The sequence below is a fragment of the Pteropus medius genome, unplaced genomic scaffold (genome assembly GCF_902729225.1).
Source record: "Pteropus medius unplaced genomic scaffold, Ma_sr-lr_union100, whole genome shotgun sequence".
Classification (NCBI taxonomy): Eukaryota; Metazoa; Chordata; class Mammalia; order Chiroptera; family Pteropodidae; genus Pteropus; species Pteropus medius.
The window spans coordinates 527,035-543,528 of NW_024345479.1; the positions used below are offsets into that span (position 1 = coordinate 527,035).

The 16,494-nt window shown below is 39.9% G+C and overlaps 1 protein-coding gene and 1 pseudogene across 6 annotated transcripts in view; both read left to right on the forward strand.

The window, feature by feature from the left end:
- Positions 1-254: 254 nt before the first annotated feature.
- STAT3 (signal transducer and activator of transcription 3) overlaps positions 255-16,494 on the forward strand; it is a 51,935-nt gene continuing 35,695 nt past the window's right edge. For 4 of the 6 annotated variants that reach the window (XM_039873451.1, XM_039873455.1, XM_039873456.1 and 1 more), the window contains exon 1: positions 255-277. In XM_039873451.1, coding sequence (XP_039729385.1) covers positions 259-277 — 19 coding nt within the window. In that variant the 5' untranslated portion in view covers positions 255-258. Of the gene's footprint in view, positions 278-2,492; positions 2,773-3,141; positions 3,276-16,494 lie in introns of those variants that run through there. The other 2 variants (XM_039873453.1, XM_039873454.1) reach the window with 2 other exon arrangements.
- LOC120611369 (uncharacterized) lies at positions 6,457-6,579 on the forward strand (annotated as a pseudogene).

Consider the following 16,494-nt stretch of genomic DNA (forward strand, 5'->3'; position numbering starts at 1 on the left):
TAGTAGTATCCTATATCACTAGGTTCTGGTGAGAATCAAATGAGATAATAACCTTAGCTCAGTTCTTGGAAAATAGTAATTGCTTAATAAATGTTAATCATTAATTTTATTTATCAGGAAGTAAGCTAATGAGGCAGAGAATGCTATACTAGATAGGGAAACTCCCTCTAAGGGAGTCCAGCTGAAGAAGAGATTAACTTTACCAGGAAGAATCTCCGAAAGCCCAGAGGAGGTGATATGGGAACCGGGCTTTGAAGAATGAGCAAGAGTTTTTCAGGTAGGAAGTGGGGAAAGAGAAGGTATTCCAGGCGGCAGGAAGATCTTCAATGGCATGAGGTTACAGAGGTGTTGACATGTTTGGAGGAAGGTGATAAATTCAGTGTGGGAGCTTAAGGTATGTGGAATAGAGGGGATGAAGCTGGAAAGGGAAGTTCATGTCAAAGCATTGGTTCAAGTGATAGAAACTGCCATCTGTAGGCCAAGGGGGACTGGCAGGGTGTGGAGAAAAACTAGTGGCTAGGCTGGAGAGAGGTTTTGTAGGTGGAACAGACAGGCTGGGTGCAATGATGATGATGTGTGTGTGTGTGTGTGTGTGTGTGTGCAGATTTTCTGTGTGAATTCAGGAGACTGCACTGAGGAAAACAAAAGCCAGCTGCTGAGGAGTCAGGGGAGGAGGATGGAACAAAGTTATGGGATGTGAAGTTCAAAAACCTGGCTCTGGTATATCTCTGAGTATCTCCATGATCTGAGATTGTCATACTATTTTGGCCTTAGTTTCCTATCAATAAATAATATAGCCTCTCCTATCTGCTACACACAATTGTTGTGAGAAAGAAAAGAGATAATGAGTGTGCAAGTGCTTTGTAAGCAGTAAATAACTAAATAAATATTAGTTCCTGTGTTCTCAGGAAGGCAGTCAACTGCACGGGATAGCACAGCTAAAGCAGGGTTTAGGTGAGGTGGAAAGTGGGGGATATTTGTTTGTTCTGGGTGAAGATAAAGATAGACACAGTGATCAACATACACACACACACACACACATACACCCCTCAGATAGAAACAGCAATTTCCACACTGGGCTGGGTCTATAGAAGGGCAATGGGAAACTCAATCCCACCACCAGTGAACCTACCAGATGCCTTATACTGCTCTCATCTCTCATTGGGATGTGAATAAGGTGGTCCAAAGGTCCAAATCTGGTCTTTGTCTTCTTTTCAGGTTCTGGGGAACCACAAGAATTTGTGAGTAAAAGCTTGTACTATACATATCTAGGGCTAGAATCCATAGTCTCCAGCAGAGTCCAGAAGGCCCTGTGACAGCCCCCAGCCCCCAAAAGTTAACAGTCATTGATTTTCTCACCAGAGATTAATAAGAATAGCTATCCTTGGGGAGAGAACTGGTGGGGGAAGAGGGGAATTTTCATTTTTCATTTTCAACTTTTCTGAACAGTTTGAATTTCCTAACTACAAACATGTGTTAGTTTCATTGAAAAAACTATCATCAGGGGTTATCCGGGTGGTGACATAACAGGCCCTTTTAAGATTTTATCTTTCTACCCCTTTGAATTAAACAAACACAATAAACACAAGTACTAATAGCTGTTATTTAAAAACCCTGATAGTATCAGCACACAGACACACAAATTACTCCATTATGCAAAGTACATCCACTATTATGTAAGGTAAAATGTCTACATTTCCTATAAACTTGCGTTTGAAGTAGACGAGAAAAAAAAAAGGCAGTCAATTTCAAGCATTTCAACTCAGAAGCATAAAAATAACGTGTATACGTGTCAATCTTCATATGTAGTGTTTTCTGCATTCTCGTGAACTGGCCAATGTACCAGCAGTTGGCGTTTGATGCTTGAAGTGATGGAATGGAGAGCAGGGTTAAATCCACTACCCTCTCCCCACGCACTCTAGTAATTACTCTATTTCCACGTCATATTTCCGGGTGTGTGTGTCCTGTCTCACGCAGAAACTTAAGTTCAAAGCAGGCGGGAGTCACCCATGTTCTTTTTGCTGTCCCCAGAAACCCAGTGTTGAGGTGTTGGGCCCCCTGAGGATCTAGCGATACCTGGGGATTGTCTAACTGGCTGATTCCCACGTGGTTAGTGACTCCCAACCTCGCTGCCACGTGGTGTCAGGGCCGGGAAAAGGGAGAACAGGGAGAGGAGAGCTGCATCAGGGGCATTTAAAGTGTCTTGACGTCACGCACTGCCAGGAACTCAGCTGAGTTTTTAGCAGGACATTCCGGTCATCTTCCCTCCCTCCCCCCGGGTTTCTGTGCCCGAGACCTTGGCAATTCCTCTGCTGCTGCGGAGGGAGGAGCACTAAGCCTCCGGAACAGCCACCACGGGGCGTTCCCAGCCTTATGTGGCTCCGCCTTTTCTCCCAGAGGCCCTCCTCATTGGTCAGTGGGTGGGGCTTCGGGTGTACGGTACACACAGCAGGGCCTCTGGGTGGTGGAGAAAACTGGCCGTCTCATGAATTATGCAGGACGGTGTGTCGCGGGCAGGCTGGGGCTGGGCAGGGATTGGCTGGAGGGGCTGTAATTCAGAGGTTTCCGGAGCTGCGGTGGTGTAGACAGGGAGAGCCTGGGGTTCCGACGTCGTCGCGCAGGGAGCGAGCCCGAACCGGATATTTGACGAGCACCCCAGCTCCGCACTCTCTCGGTGTCTGCTAGGAGAGACCCTGTGGCCTGAGGGAGCCCCGTGGCCCGCACCCCGGCGCAAGCGCACCCCGGCCTGTCGGGCCTCAGCCCGAGAAACAGGTGAAGGGGGTGAAGGGTGGGGCAGCCCCCCCGACGGCTCCCAGGCTTGGGGATTCTGGGGTCACCGGAGGGACTGGGAGCCCCTGGGGTGTTTGGGGGAGTGTGGATGGAAACTAAAGGGGGATAAGGGGATACGAGGAGACACGGAGAGTCGCTCTGAAGGGACAACTCCTGGGGATGACAGGAGCGAGCCTCGGAAGGGACTGGGGACGCTGGAAGGAAGTTTCATTATTCGGAGAATGGGGAGGCGCCGAGGAAGAGCGAGGGGGAGGACCGTGGGGCGAGAGAACTCTAGGTGGGGGTGGCAGAAGTGAGGGACAGCCCCCCGACTTCCTGCTCCCTGGGGCTCCGGAGACGTTCCGGCCACAGGAGAGACTGTCACGCTGGCGGAGATCACGGAGAGGTTGGGGGTCGGTTGAAAAGAGCCTCCTCTCCGCCCCCCGCCACTTCCTTGGCCTTGCCCTGTTCGAGCTCCTTTAGGAGCCAGCCGTGCCCCTCTGGAGGTAGGAATAGGTGTCTCCCCGCTACTGTCTTTTGCTCTGGTTGGTTGTGGGTAGGATTATTGCATAAGAATCAAGTTTCCTGTAGGGAAATTGACAGCCTTGTATTCTTTCTAAATTCCCTCCCGTCTTTTTCTAGGTTAAGCCGTTCTTCCCTTCTCCTCTTTCTAAAAAAAAACAAAAACAAAATAACCATCCTTCCTATCTAGCCAGCTGTAGAGAGAAATAAACCTCTTTTCTCCTTGACATTGTTCTTTATAAACACCTGGTAAACTCGGCCAGAAGATAAATAATTGAGCCCTTGCCTTTACTGGATTGTGGTGTTGCTTAATTGCATAGGACAGAATGCACCAATCAAGAGTGGGAGTTTTCTGTCTCAGAGCCAAGATCTTGGGCAAATGCAGAGGAGAAGGAAACAAAGACAGGCTGGCCTTGGTGAAGCCATGTGTGCAAACTTTACCTGTATTTGAGGGGTGCGGTTGGGCTTAAGCTAGCAAAATTCAGATTGTCACCCAAGTTGTTTTTTTATGTTTAGTACACATCCCTCTGTGTTATAGCAAGTGGGTGTATAGTATGGACACACTTGTTCTTATTAAAAAATGTATGTAATGTGTATCTGCTGGTTTTATTTGTGTGTATATCTAGAAGGTATTTTTTTGTGTGTATAGGTTGTAACTTTTTGGCTAGCTGTGGTTTGAATAAATCAGAGTAGTAAATCATCTCAGTCTTTTAGATGTGGATTTAGACTGTTATGACTTGATTCAGCCAATTTCTATTTTTATTTTATATTAAATATGTCTGTGTTCCCTGAGTCAACATATTTATTTCTTTATTACATGTGCCAGGCTGGAGTACTAGCAGAATTTTTAGTCAGGCATTTGCATAGGGGAATGGGGGAAAGAAGTCTGCAGTACAAAAAAAAAATAATTATTGTAGATATTGGAGGCTTGATCTTAGTCTCTGTATTTGTTAGCACATCCACCAGAAAGAACCACTAGCAAATCTATGAATCTTTTATATGTAGTTCTTTTCGGAAGAATTACCATTTAGAAACATCCAGTTATGACTTGACCCACAAGGGGTAGATAGTTCATATAATTTTAACCCTATTTTGTAGGTAAGGAAATTGAGGCCAAAGGAACAAGATACTTGTCCAAGGGAGCAGAGGGCCATAGTGGTGGAACTCACAGCTTCTGTATATTTTGTGTTCTTTTGACTATCTATGCTTAAGTATTTGGTCTTGATTTAGAGTGAGTGTAGGCCCTGTTGGGAAAATTGTCAGTGAAATTCTAACATATACCTGGGTAATGAAATACCACCAATAGCCTGTAAGAATCCATAGGAGATATATAGTAAATAAGAGAAAAAGTACAAATAGGGTTTGCTTAAGGTTATTTTTCTATCTAACTTCTCTGTCTAACTTGGAAAGTAACTAATTTTTTGGTCAGCATAATTTACCATCAGAATTAAGCTACTTGCTAATGGAAAGAGATATTATTTAGGCAAGCTTCTAGGTGAAGGACAGTTGTGACCTAAATGTCATTTAAACCAAAGTGTCTTGTGGCATGATCAGTGGTCATTTGTGTCTCCAGAAGGTTGCTTTCTTCTCCCTGCTTCTTTGTGTCTTGACATTCAGATGCGAGATGAGACGGAGTACTGACCATTATAACAGACACTTAGTCCAGCACCTTTTTACCTTATGGTTCTCTCAGAGATGGTGTATAAATATTTACTTTTTGCAACTTAGTGAAAGTTTTGTTTATAGAACTTGCAGTCCACTGAGGCCACTTGATACTTTATCCATACAATGCAACATGTTGTCCTCAAAGAGATGGTGAGACATTAAGCCTGCGCTGTCCAACAAGGCAGCTATTATATATTAAAAAAACGTATAGCTAGAGAACATACCGTTATCATGGAAAGTTCTATTGGACACAGTGCTGCACTAAGCACTACAGATCTTTAGAGAAAGGAGAGGTCACAAGGATTGGAGTTGTCTAAGTCTTCTTGCCAAAGGAGAGATTTGATCTGGGTCCCAAATAATGGTTGGAATTTGATAGGTATAAAGAATTAGGGATGAGAAGGTATAGTGGTATAGCACAAACAAAATCCTAGTAGATTAGGAAGGTAAGTAGGGAAGAAGAAGTACCTACTTGTAAGAGGCCTTGAATGCAAGACCAGGGAATTTCAGTTGTCCTTTTATAGAGGCAGCTTTTAAAGATTTTTGAGGCGGAGTACTGGTGTTTAATTATGGAGCACCTACTGTGTGTCAGGCATGTGCCCAGTGTTGGTTCATTCAGAGTTAATAAGTGCACGTGGCCTCTGCCCTAGAGTTGTCATTGAGGCTGACCTTATAAACTGGGCCAGCACCCAGAGACTGGTGTCCTGATTTATCGGATTTGTGTGGGTTAAGTGCAGAAGTGTTTTTTGAAGATTTTTAATTGGCTACAAATCGACCACTTGCATTTTATGTCTTCCATATTTTAAAACTTTTACTATAACTTTTGGGTCATTTATAAAAATCAGCCAAAGAGCACTTGAAGGACATCCTTAAATCCTGAAGCAGCCCTGGTGTCCTGGAGCAGCCTTGGTGAGGTTCAGCAGGATGATGTCCTGAGCCGTTTGAGTCTTTGTTGGTTATGGTAAAAAAAGTTAATGCTGTGGTTTACATATTTGTTGCTAGGAACCTTGGCTTACTATGGTGCACTTTAGTCAGGATGGCGAGATGGTACTTTGGTGGTAAATTGTAATGTCTCCAGTTTTTAAAGGGATTAGCATATGGAAGAATGAATTTCTGTTATGCTCAGTTCTCATTTACCACGTTAGGATTATTGTAACTCTTGGTTCAGATTGGCAATCATATTATAGATTAAGAACTAGTTATTGTGCCAGGCAGGATCCAAAGGCAATGAAACATGGCTCCTGTTTCCAAGAACTGGAGGCATTATTGTGGGGCCCAGGGCGTGTGTTGTATCAGTATGGACTTGGGGCAGGGTAGATGGTAGAATAGTGAGTGATTCAAGGCTCAGACTCTGGAGTCAAACAGATCTAGGATTGGATCCTGAATCTGCCACTTTCTAGTCCAAATCTGAGCCTCAGTTTTCTTATCTGTAAAAGGAGAGGATAACAGTACCTGTCTCCCAGGGCTGTTGAAGAGTCAGTGAAGTAGTACAGATAAAATGCTGTCTATGGCCATGCTACCCTGAACAAGCCCGATCCAATCCGTATGATCTTGGAAGCTAAGCAGGGTCGGGCCTGGTTAGTACTTGGATGGGAGACCACCTAGGAAGAGCAGATGCTGTAGGCATAAAAAATACAAAAATAAGGGATTGTAAGCTGACAAGGTCCTTGCAATCTGTGAGGTCAACCAAAGGTTGCCTCGCCTAAAAAATAAAAAATATAAAATGCTTAGCATAATGCCTGGCATAAATAAGAACTCCATTTTTGTACACAGTTAATAAGTTCTTACTAAATGGCTAAGAAAAGAGATTGATTATCTTTAGGGGTGAGAAAAAGGCTTTATCATGTGAGAACCCCTGAATAGAGTTTTGTAGGATGAATAGGAATTCTCTCCACAAAACTAAGTGCTGAACAGGCGCATTCAAGGTGGAGGGAACAGGAGTGTGCAGAGGCTTAATACAGCAGAGTGCGTTCAGGGAGCTCTAAGTGGAAGTTCTTAATTTAGGAGAACTAAATTGAGAGAAAGGAAGCTGTGGAGACACATAGCTCCTATCCCTTCTCATCTTTAATAATTGCGTAAATGTCATTAAAATAAGTTGTTTTGTCCTGTTTACAAAAGTAATAAATGCTACTGGAAAAAATTTTAAATTTATAGAAATATAAACAATGTATATTATATATATATCTTGTTAATAGTTTGGCATGTATTTCTCCAGAGTTTTTGCAGCTTTTTCTACTTACCAATTTATCTTGGACATATGTATTGCAAATTCCTTTTTCATAGCCAAATTAAAAAAATAGGCAAATCTGTCCCCCAAATAAAATAAGGTTTGGATTATCTGGTTTTCCTTTCTGTTACCCCATCCATAAGAATAAAAGACTTTTCTTATCAGCGAACCCGACCTTTGACTTTTTGATTACATCAGACAAGGAACTTTTATTTTGAGCTTTTCTAAGGTAACTATTACTGTAGTGTTGAAATTCTTGGTCAGTGTGTTTGAGAGTTTCTTGGTCCACAGTTGCTATAGGAGGTAAAAGAATGGGCTATGAAGTCAGACTCCTTGGGCTTTCATCCCCATCCATCTCTTGGATCTTGGGTCAGTTGCTTTAACTTCTCTGGGTTTCAGTTTCTCTACTCATAAAATGTGGGTACCAGATCCGAATGGAGGGGAGTTGTGAGGAATAAGCAAGATAATGTATATAAAGTACTTTGCAAAGTGCCCTGGCAGATAGCCAACACTTGAGTGCTAATAATTAAAAACTACTGTATCTATCTAACTACAAAGCCAGGGAAGTTATGATTCACAGTAGCCACTAATGACTCGAAGGAAAAAAGGAGTAATTGGGAGATTCAAACCTAATAGGGAAAAAACTAAATGAAGTGGGGCCAGGGAGTTTACATTATGGTGGAGGAGATGGAGGCCATCACATGAGAGGAATAGGCAAGGCAGGCCAAACATTTCTGTTTATACAAATGTCACCAATGTCACCCTGAAAAGTATCTCTCTGCATCTTCCAAACCGATGATTGCAGCCCATTTATTTAAAGGAATATTCAACGCATTAAAAAGTTATTATCATTTAGGAATTTGAACAGCCTCTTGGAGTCTTTTATGACACAAAAAGTGCAGATAATATTGAAAATTCGAGGAGTAGAGAAGTCAGGCAAGGAGGGTGCAACAGCGTACAGTTTGGGGTGAGGTGGAGGGAATGGTCTGTACGAGGCTGGGAGGTGATCTGTCCCTTTTCATCTCTGTGTGTGTGTACATGTATGCATACGAGTCCCTGTGTTTTCACAGGAGGAGTAAAGTTTTATATTCCCGTCCTGTAACTTTCCTTTGCAAAGAAATTTGTATCCAAAGTAAGCCTTGTGGTGAAGAGAAAGCACTCAGCTTTTCTCTGCAACAATTCTCTGACACCAGCCCTCCAGTTTGGGACCTGAGGAGACAGGAAAGAAGAGGCCTTCCAGTTGTTTCTTGGCCATATGTGGGGCAGGAGGAAGCCAGCGGAGCTTGAAAGAGAAAGTAAACCTTCTGGTAAATAAATGGCTTCCCTATTGTGGAGGAGGAGTGCAAATTATTAGGGGGATGTTTAGGTAATTTTTGTAGAAGACATTTCTGAAAACTGATTTAGATTATTGAAGGTGAGCCCAATTTAGGAAAACCCTGCCTTGTCTGGTGTTAACCACCTGTTTTCCCGCTTCGTTGGTTGATTTTATCAGTTTGTGCTGTCCTAACCTCATTCATGTTATAAGAATTAGAGGATTTGAATCTGGATTTGAGCACCTGCTTAGCTGAAAACGTCCCAAAATACATGTTTTTCATGTCTTTTCTAACATTCATTTTGTTTTGCTGTTTAGCAAACACTGTTTTTCTGCCAGAATCTAAAAGCGTTAGACTTTTACTTTGTTCTCCCCTTCTCTCCCAGCTCAATCCACCCAAATATACTTCTCAAAGCCTCAAAACCCAGATGTTAGCTGTGTAATTACCTCTCCTAGAAACCAAAGTGCAGTATTGCATTGAGTTAGCATTAAAATAGTCGGCCTTTGAATTTTTTTCTGCTTGTGGTTTAGACACAATAAATATTTAATCACAGACTGACTGCCTGACAAATCCATTTTGTATTTGGGCCTCTTTTTTATCAGTATGTTTAGGGAAAGCAAATTTATTGTAACATTAACCAAACAAATATAGTTAGGATAGTAACTGTCTAATACATCGGGACAGATGGAATAGTTGAAGCATTCTGAAGCCAAATGTCAACATTTATTCTTAATTCCATGTGTTATTGTCTCTTTGCATTAGAGTGCATAAATAAGAGTGGACTGTTAGTGGGCAGAAGCATGTGGAACACTTTAGGGCCCTAATTACTATGTGGGGGAATCATGGAGCCATCTAAGATTCCCGTTTCTCACGTGTACTATTGTAGTGCCTGATGCTCATAGTGGGGGAGGTCGTGCCTATTGCGGGGCAGAGGGCTTATGGGAACTCTCTGTAGTTTCCACTCAGTTTTGCTTTGAACTTAAAACTGCTCTAAAGAGTAAAATTTATTAATTAAAAAAGTTTTGTTTCTTTCGAAATATCTGAGGTGTCCTGGGTTAGAAGTGCCCTGTATACAGCTATCTGATTTCATAGACTTCTACCTCAGTTTAAGCTTTACAACGAGAGTACCATTCTTTTATACGCAGTGAGAATATTTTCCAAGTAATGGAGAGTGAGACTGGAGGTGGGGGACAGAGAAGACCCCTATCAGTAGTCTCTGCATTAAAAACTGCTTCCCTTTTCTAGGAAAGCTGAATTCGAATCTTCACCCACAGATTTGCAGCAAGAATATATCACTCTTGTTTTTCCGTTCCAGACTTCAGTTTTCTTTGTTGCAAAAGCAATATTTTAGAAAAGAAGTTTAATCAGTATAAAAAGGTGTGTAGTGTCACTTTGTCCTCTGAACTATCTTCCTGTTCCTTATCTTTTCAGTGATTTCATGTGTCCACATGCAAACGTATTCTTTCTCTTTTTTCCTTTCACAGATTATAGCAGATATACACCATGACACTGTATCTTGCTTTTGTCACTTTATCTTAGAAAACAGCTCCGTGTAAATATGTTTATATCTGTCTCATGTTTTAAAGTAGTAATAATATAGTAGTAATAATAAATTATTTGTTATTAATTTAATTTATTTAGTTAATCTAATGATAGGCATCGATTGCAGAATCTAAAGACAGAAAACAATGTAAATATTCTCATATTTGTGTTCAGGCACATATGAATAAATCCGTATGTATATACTTTTAATGTTTTAATCATAATATGCATACTATTTAGAAATGTAGTTTTTCAATTAATAGAGTACACATTTCCCCCCTTAAACATAAACTTTAATTCTGGGGAGAAGTCTAGCCACCTTGTTAAATGAAACCCCAGTGTGAGACTGTCACTCGGGCAGGTAGGAATTATTGCAACTCCTCGCAACCCAATTATTTTTATATACCTATGATGCTAGGGCCTGGCTTCTGTTGATTTCTGTCACTTTATCCCTAAAATACAGCAAACTATTTTGTGTCAGCACCATTAGTCCTTTCACAGGTGAGGCGGGGCTTGTTTTGGGGGGGTTATTGTTCCCCTGAATAGGGGTTGCTCATTGATGCTTCTGTTTGAGTTGTCTATAGCAGCAATTCTAAGAGTATGGTCCACAGACCCCTGGGGGTTTCCTAAGATCCTTTGGAGGGGTGTGTCTTTGAGATCAAAACTACTTTTATAGAATTATTTGTGTTTTTTACTTAGTTGGCCTTTGCACTTATACTAGTATTCATAGTATTTAGTATACTCACAGGGGGAAAAAAAACTGATTTCACTTAAGAATGTCCATGATGAAACAGTAAATAGTATTAATTTCATTATCTCTCAACGCTTGAGGATGTGTTCTTTATATATTCTGTAATGGAATGGGAGGCATGCATAAAGTACTTTGCCACATACAGAAGTGGGATGGTTGTCTTAAGGAAAAGCACTTGTGGAATCGTTTGAGTTACGATCTCAAACGTGGTGCTTTTTTTAAATGAAACACTATTTTTACTTGAAAGAATGACTGACAGACCAACTGGGATATTGGTAAACATATTCTCAAAAATGAAAGAAGGGAAGCTATCTTTTCAAGACAAACAACTGACAAAATCAGTTGCCAATGATGGAATGTAAGCTTTTGAGTAAAAATTAGAATTTGAGAAAACTTATATCCATTTCTGTGAGTCTGACAACTTTCCAATATTAATGAATGTCATTTTTTTATGGCAACAAATGTGATTTTTTTGTGTGTATAACAAATGTGATTTTTACTGTATAATGAAATGTATCAATATTTGGGAGGTCTGCATGTCTCTGAAATAGTATTTTCTAAATGATTAGTGCATTGTTTTATGAAAGTATGCACGGGAAAACATTCTATTCAAAATGCAAGATAGACTTGGATCTTAATATAACTGAGTATGAAAAGTTCATTGATAGGGCTTCAGATTCCATATTGCATCTAACCTCTAAGAAACTATCAGTTGTTGAGTTTTAGTGTAGTATTAAAGAAGAATATCCAAAATAATTGGAAAAGGCTATTAAGACTCTTTTCCAACTGGTGTGAGGCCAAATTTTCTTCACATACTTCAGCCTAAACAGCATGCTGCGACAGTATGAATACAGAAGCAAATATGAGAATCCAGCTGTCTTCTATTAAGCCAGATATTAGAGAAGTTTCCAAACCTTTAACAATGCCCTTTTCCACTAAATTTTTTTTGTTTTGGAAAATATAGCTATTTTTCATAGAAATGTTATTTTATGTTAACCTGTAATAAGTTTATTATTTTAAAATGAATTAATAGTGTTTAAAATTTTTCTGTTTTAATTTATAATACAAATATTAATAGATATAACTTGCATAAACAAAAACTCTTTGGAGTCTTCAAATTTAAAGCTATCAAAGAGTCCTGAGAGCAAACGTTTGAGAACTGCTGGTGTAAAGCCTTTGGCATGAGAATCCCTGAGATATTTGTTTAAAAAAGAAAAGAAAAGAAAAATTTCCGTGATTCTGCTTCAGAGAGTCTGATTTAGTAGATCTAGGGTCATTCTGACAGGCAGCCATGTGGTCCTTGGTTTGAAAAATGCTGCCCTAAAGGATCATAAACTAGAATGTCTTCTTTAGATTAGTAAACTCACATCCACAGAGTTTAGAAATTGTTGTTCTGGAGATAAAGGTAAATGGTAGGTAGACATATAGTCTTCCAAGGGAAAATGTTTTGGAGATTTATTTTTATTCTGTTTACTCTTCTTGATATTTATGGACTTGAATATTAATCAAGGATGAATTACAACTATCAAAACAATCATGACTTTACAAAAATAATATTCTGTTTTATCGATAGACTGTCTATGAATGTAGACAGTTTCTGACTGCTTCAATTACTTTCTAAAGACAGTTTAAGAATTGCCTTTAAATAGACAATTCTGGTAAAGAATTGCCTTTAAATTCTATAAAAAGTGTCGTCCTATTTCAGACATGCCATTATAATGTTAACTTTCATTTATTACACATAAAATAAGTAAAGCTCTCATTTTATTTTCTTCTTATATAACAAATTCAAAGAGAATTCTACTTGTCAGAGATCTTATAGCACAGATAAGACTTAAAACAGATCATTTGACACTGCTGGCCTGGGAGTTTGAGGACTTCCAAGTTTGTGTTTTGGCTCTACCATTATCTGCATGGTCTCTTAACATTTGTATTCTTATCCATTAAGTGGAAATAATCTTGATAGGATTGTTACATTATCTTGGGCCAATTGAGTGATTGGAAAAATCCAATGTCAATTCATGCTTCAGGTTAGGTTCTACATGGGTGTGATTTTTATAATTTAGATGGTAAGCTACCCCCAGTGCAAGTTGGAATAGTGTTTCTTCCTTATATTCAAAGTATTTTTCCAAGTTATAGCCACTACCTCACTTATTATTGGATTATAATTTTATGAGTAATAGAGCCTTTTCTTAACTGCTTGTGTGAATGCTAGTGGATAAGATTAGCTGTTCTCTGAAGAGTGTTTACATCATTTAGAACGATAATGTTAAAAGGAGGTCACTTATTTTTTCAAGTATATTATTCATTTTGATAAGACTTTCTTAGAAAAACTTGTCTAATTGGAGAGCTCATCTTTCATCTTGAATATTTAAACTTTATGAGTCAGATTTATCTTTTAAAAATATTTTTTATAGAGCTCAATTCATACATTTAAAATTAATAAAACTATATATTTTTTAGAGCAGTTTTAGGTTTCTAGAAAAATTGAGCAGAAAGTAGAGTTCCCTTATACCCCTTTTTCTTTCTCCCTCATGGTTTCTCCAATTAACATTGTGCATTAGTATGTACATTTGCTATGATCGATGAGCCAATTATCATTAACTAAAGTTCATAGTTTACATTAGCGTTCATTCTATCGTACATTCTATGGATTTTTGACAAAACTGTATAATGACATAGATCTACCATTACAGTACCGTACAGAATAGTTTCACTGCCTTAAAAATCCCCTGTGCTCCCCTTATTCATCCTCCTGCCAACCCATGCGACTACTGATCTTTATTATCATCTCTGTAGTTTTATCTTTTCCAGAAAATCATATAGTTGGAATCATACAGTATATGGCCATTTCAGATCGCCCTCTTTCACTTAGCAACATTCATTCAGATTCCTCTATGTCTTTTAGTGGCTTGATAGCTCATTTCTTCTTATTGCTGAATAACGTTCCATTGTCCTTGCTCTACAGTTATCCATGCACCTATTGAAGGACATCTTGATTGCTTCCAAGTTTTGGCAGTTATGAAAAAAGATGCTATAAATATTCCTGTGCAGGTTTTTGTGTAGACATTAAGTTTTTAATTCATTTGGGTAAATACCAAGGAGAATGATTGCTAGAGTATGTTTAGTTTTGTGAGAAACTGCCAAACTGCCTTCCAAAGCGGCTGTACCGTTTTGCATTCTCACCAGCAATGAATGAGAGTTCCTGTTACTCTGCATTCTCATGAGCATTTGGTAGTGTGTTTTGGATTTTGGCCATTCTAATAGGTGTGTAGTGGTATCTCATTGTTGTTTAAATTTGCAGTTTCCGGATGGCGTATGCTGTCAAGCATTTTTTCATAGGCTTTTTTGCCTTCTGTATCTCTATCTTTGATGAGATACCTGTTCAGATATTTTGCCTGTTTTTTAAATTGGGTTGTTCGTTTTCTTATTTTTGAGAAAGTTTTAAGAGTTCTTTGTATATTTTGGATTAGTTTAATTTTTCCTCCTTAAAACTTTTTTTAAATTGGCATAAAATTCTCTTCTAGAATTTAAGCTCATGAAGAAACAAACTTTGAGATGCTGCGGTTAATGTACCAAGGACAAGGAAATCAAGTACTTACCCTTCCCCCCCTCAGTCTCCTGGGTCTAGATAAGGCTAGCCAGAGGACCACAGTCAAGTATAGATTTATGGCCTTTATGTCTAATCTCTCTGCCCTTACGTATAATATGCTGGATGGAGTATTGATTCCTCCTTAATGCCTGAACATTGCTGAGCCTAGGTAGATTGGAATAGTGGAGAAACACTGATTTCTAAATCCTTTGAGGGAGGAGAATCACTATTTTTAGAGGTCATTCTTTTTGAGCTCTTTTAAATCATTTTTTCCCCCATCAGATTAAGGAACAAAAGTGAGAAGACAGTGTTCCAGGGGTTCCTGAGAGCCTCTAAGACAATGAATCCAAGGAAGAAAAGTAACAAGAGGGGCTTGAGTGCCTTTGCGGACTTCTTGGTGGCTTCGTCTTGGGGGTTCAGAAACATTAACTTGATCGAAGGAAAGAGTTGGAATGGTGGGCTGGAGTGTCACCAGTGATCTCTGCATTACCAGATTGCTCCTCTCTCATCATTTTGCTCACTCTTTTAGTGGTATTGGACACAAACATATCTTTTTCCTAGAAACATTCTTCCTTTGGCTTCTGTGATAACATATTTTTCTTCAGTCTTATGGGTCTTTCCCAGATTCCTTTCCTGGTTCATCCTCTACCTGAACACTGATGTTGAGGTGCCTCAGGCCTCTGTTGGGGGCTCCATTTTCTTCTTTTATATTTTCTCTCTACGTTATCTTATTTGTTTGGCTTTACTACCATCTCCAACCTGATGACTATCAAAGGTGCACCTCCAACCCAGGCAACCAGTGGCCTGGGCTTCCGATACCCGTATCCTGCTGCTTACTTGACATTTCCCCTTGGACAGCCTGTATTTGTCTCCTGTTTATTTTGTCCAAAACATAAATCTTCAACTTTCTCACTACAAGCTTGTGCCGTTCTTCCTAACATTCCCCATCTAAGTAACTGGCCTCGCTCCATTGTGCAAATAAAAGAATCTAGGAATGTCCTTCATTCCCCTATTCTCTCATACCTCCGATTCTCCTCAAGTTCTCAGCAAGTCCCGTTGGTCCTACTTCCAAAGTTTTCTGAAATTCCTTTAATTTTCACATCCCGATTTCTGTTCCTACTCTGTGGTAGGCTAGATTCCTTGAAAACCCTCCTGTGCAAAATACCAAGCAGTGTTGGGTAAACTGAGCTCTTAAGAAAATATTGCCTCTTCAGAGGCAAAAATCAAATGGAGCCTCATCAAAAAAAGGGGAGAAGATGCCAGCCTACTAGCAGGGGCGGGGGGCGGTGGGCGGTGGGCGGGGTGTATTTACCTATCTCCGTTACTAAGGATTTTTCATTTAACAGCCACAAGACAGGAGACAGGTCTTGGTGAGGAGTGGGAACTGCCAAGTCTCCTGTAAGAATCCCTAAGCATAGACCTGCCCATTTTAAGATTTGAATTTAACATGAAAAGGTCAGTTTTCCTTTAGAGGTCAGAACAAATAGTTACTTCCTCTAAGATGCCTTCTCTGATTATCTAAAGTATGCCAGCCTGACCTCAGTTACTCACTGTCCTATCTTTACTGCTCTTATCACAAGTATTAATTATCTTCCTAGTTTGCTTGTCTGTCTTCCTCCATCTCAAGGAGGGCAGAGACCTGTCTGTCCAGTTCACCACTCTGTACCCTGCCCTTGGTTCCAGATTTTTTTTTGAATGAATAAATGAGCAAATGAGTCAAGGAAGGAGGTTCCTTCTGAGAAACTATAAAATGATGTCACCTAATTTTTATTTTATTTTTGGTACTAAGCATTTCACTTTAAAGCATAATTTCAATTTTTATCTAAGTAATACATGCAAATAATTTAGAAATTAAAGAATACTGAAAGACTTACAGTAAAATAACAGTCTTATGTGCTTGTTGGGGTTGTTGTATGTTGGGCTTCACCGTGGGGTGATTGGGGTGGCCCCGGCTGCTGGGATTCTGGGAGCTGCTGTCTATAGCTTCTCGCCTAATCTCTGTTGTTTTAGTTCAATGACTCTCTTGCTCTTGGCTGTGTCTGGTGTCCCCAAGTCCAGACTTAGCTGCCCAGACAATAAGTATTCTGTCTCCTGCTCGTTTTGGAGAGAGGTAGTT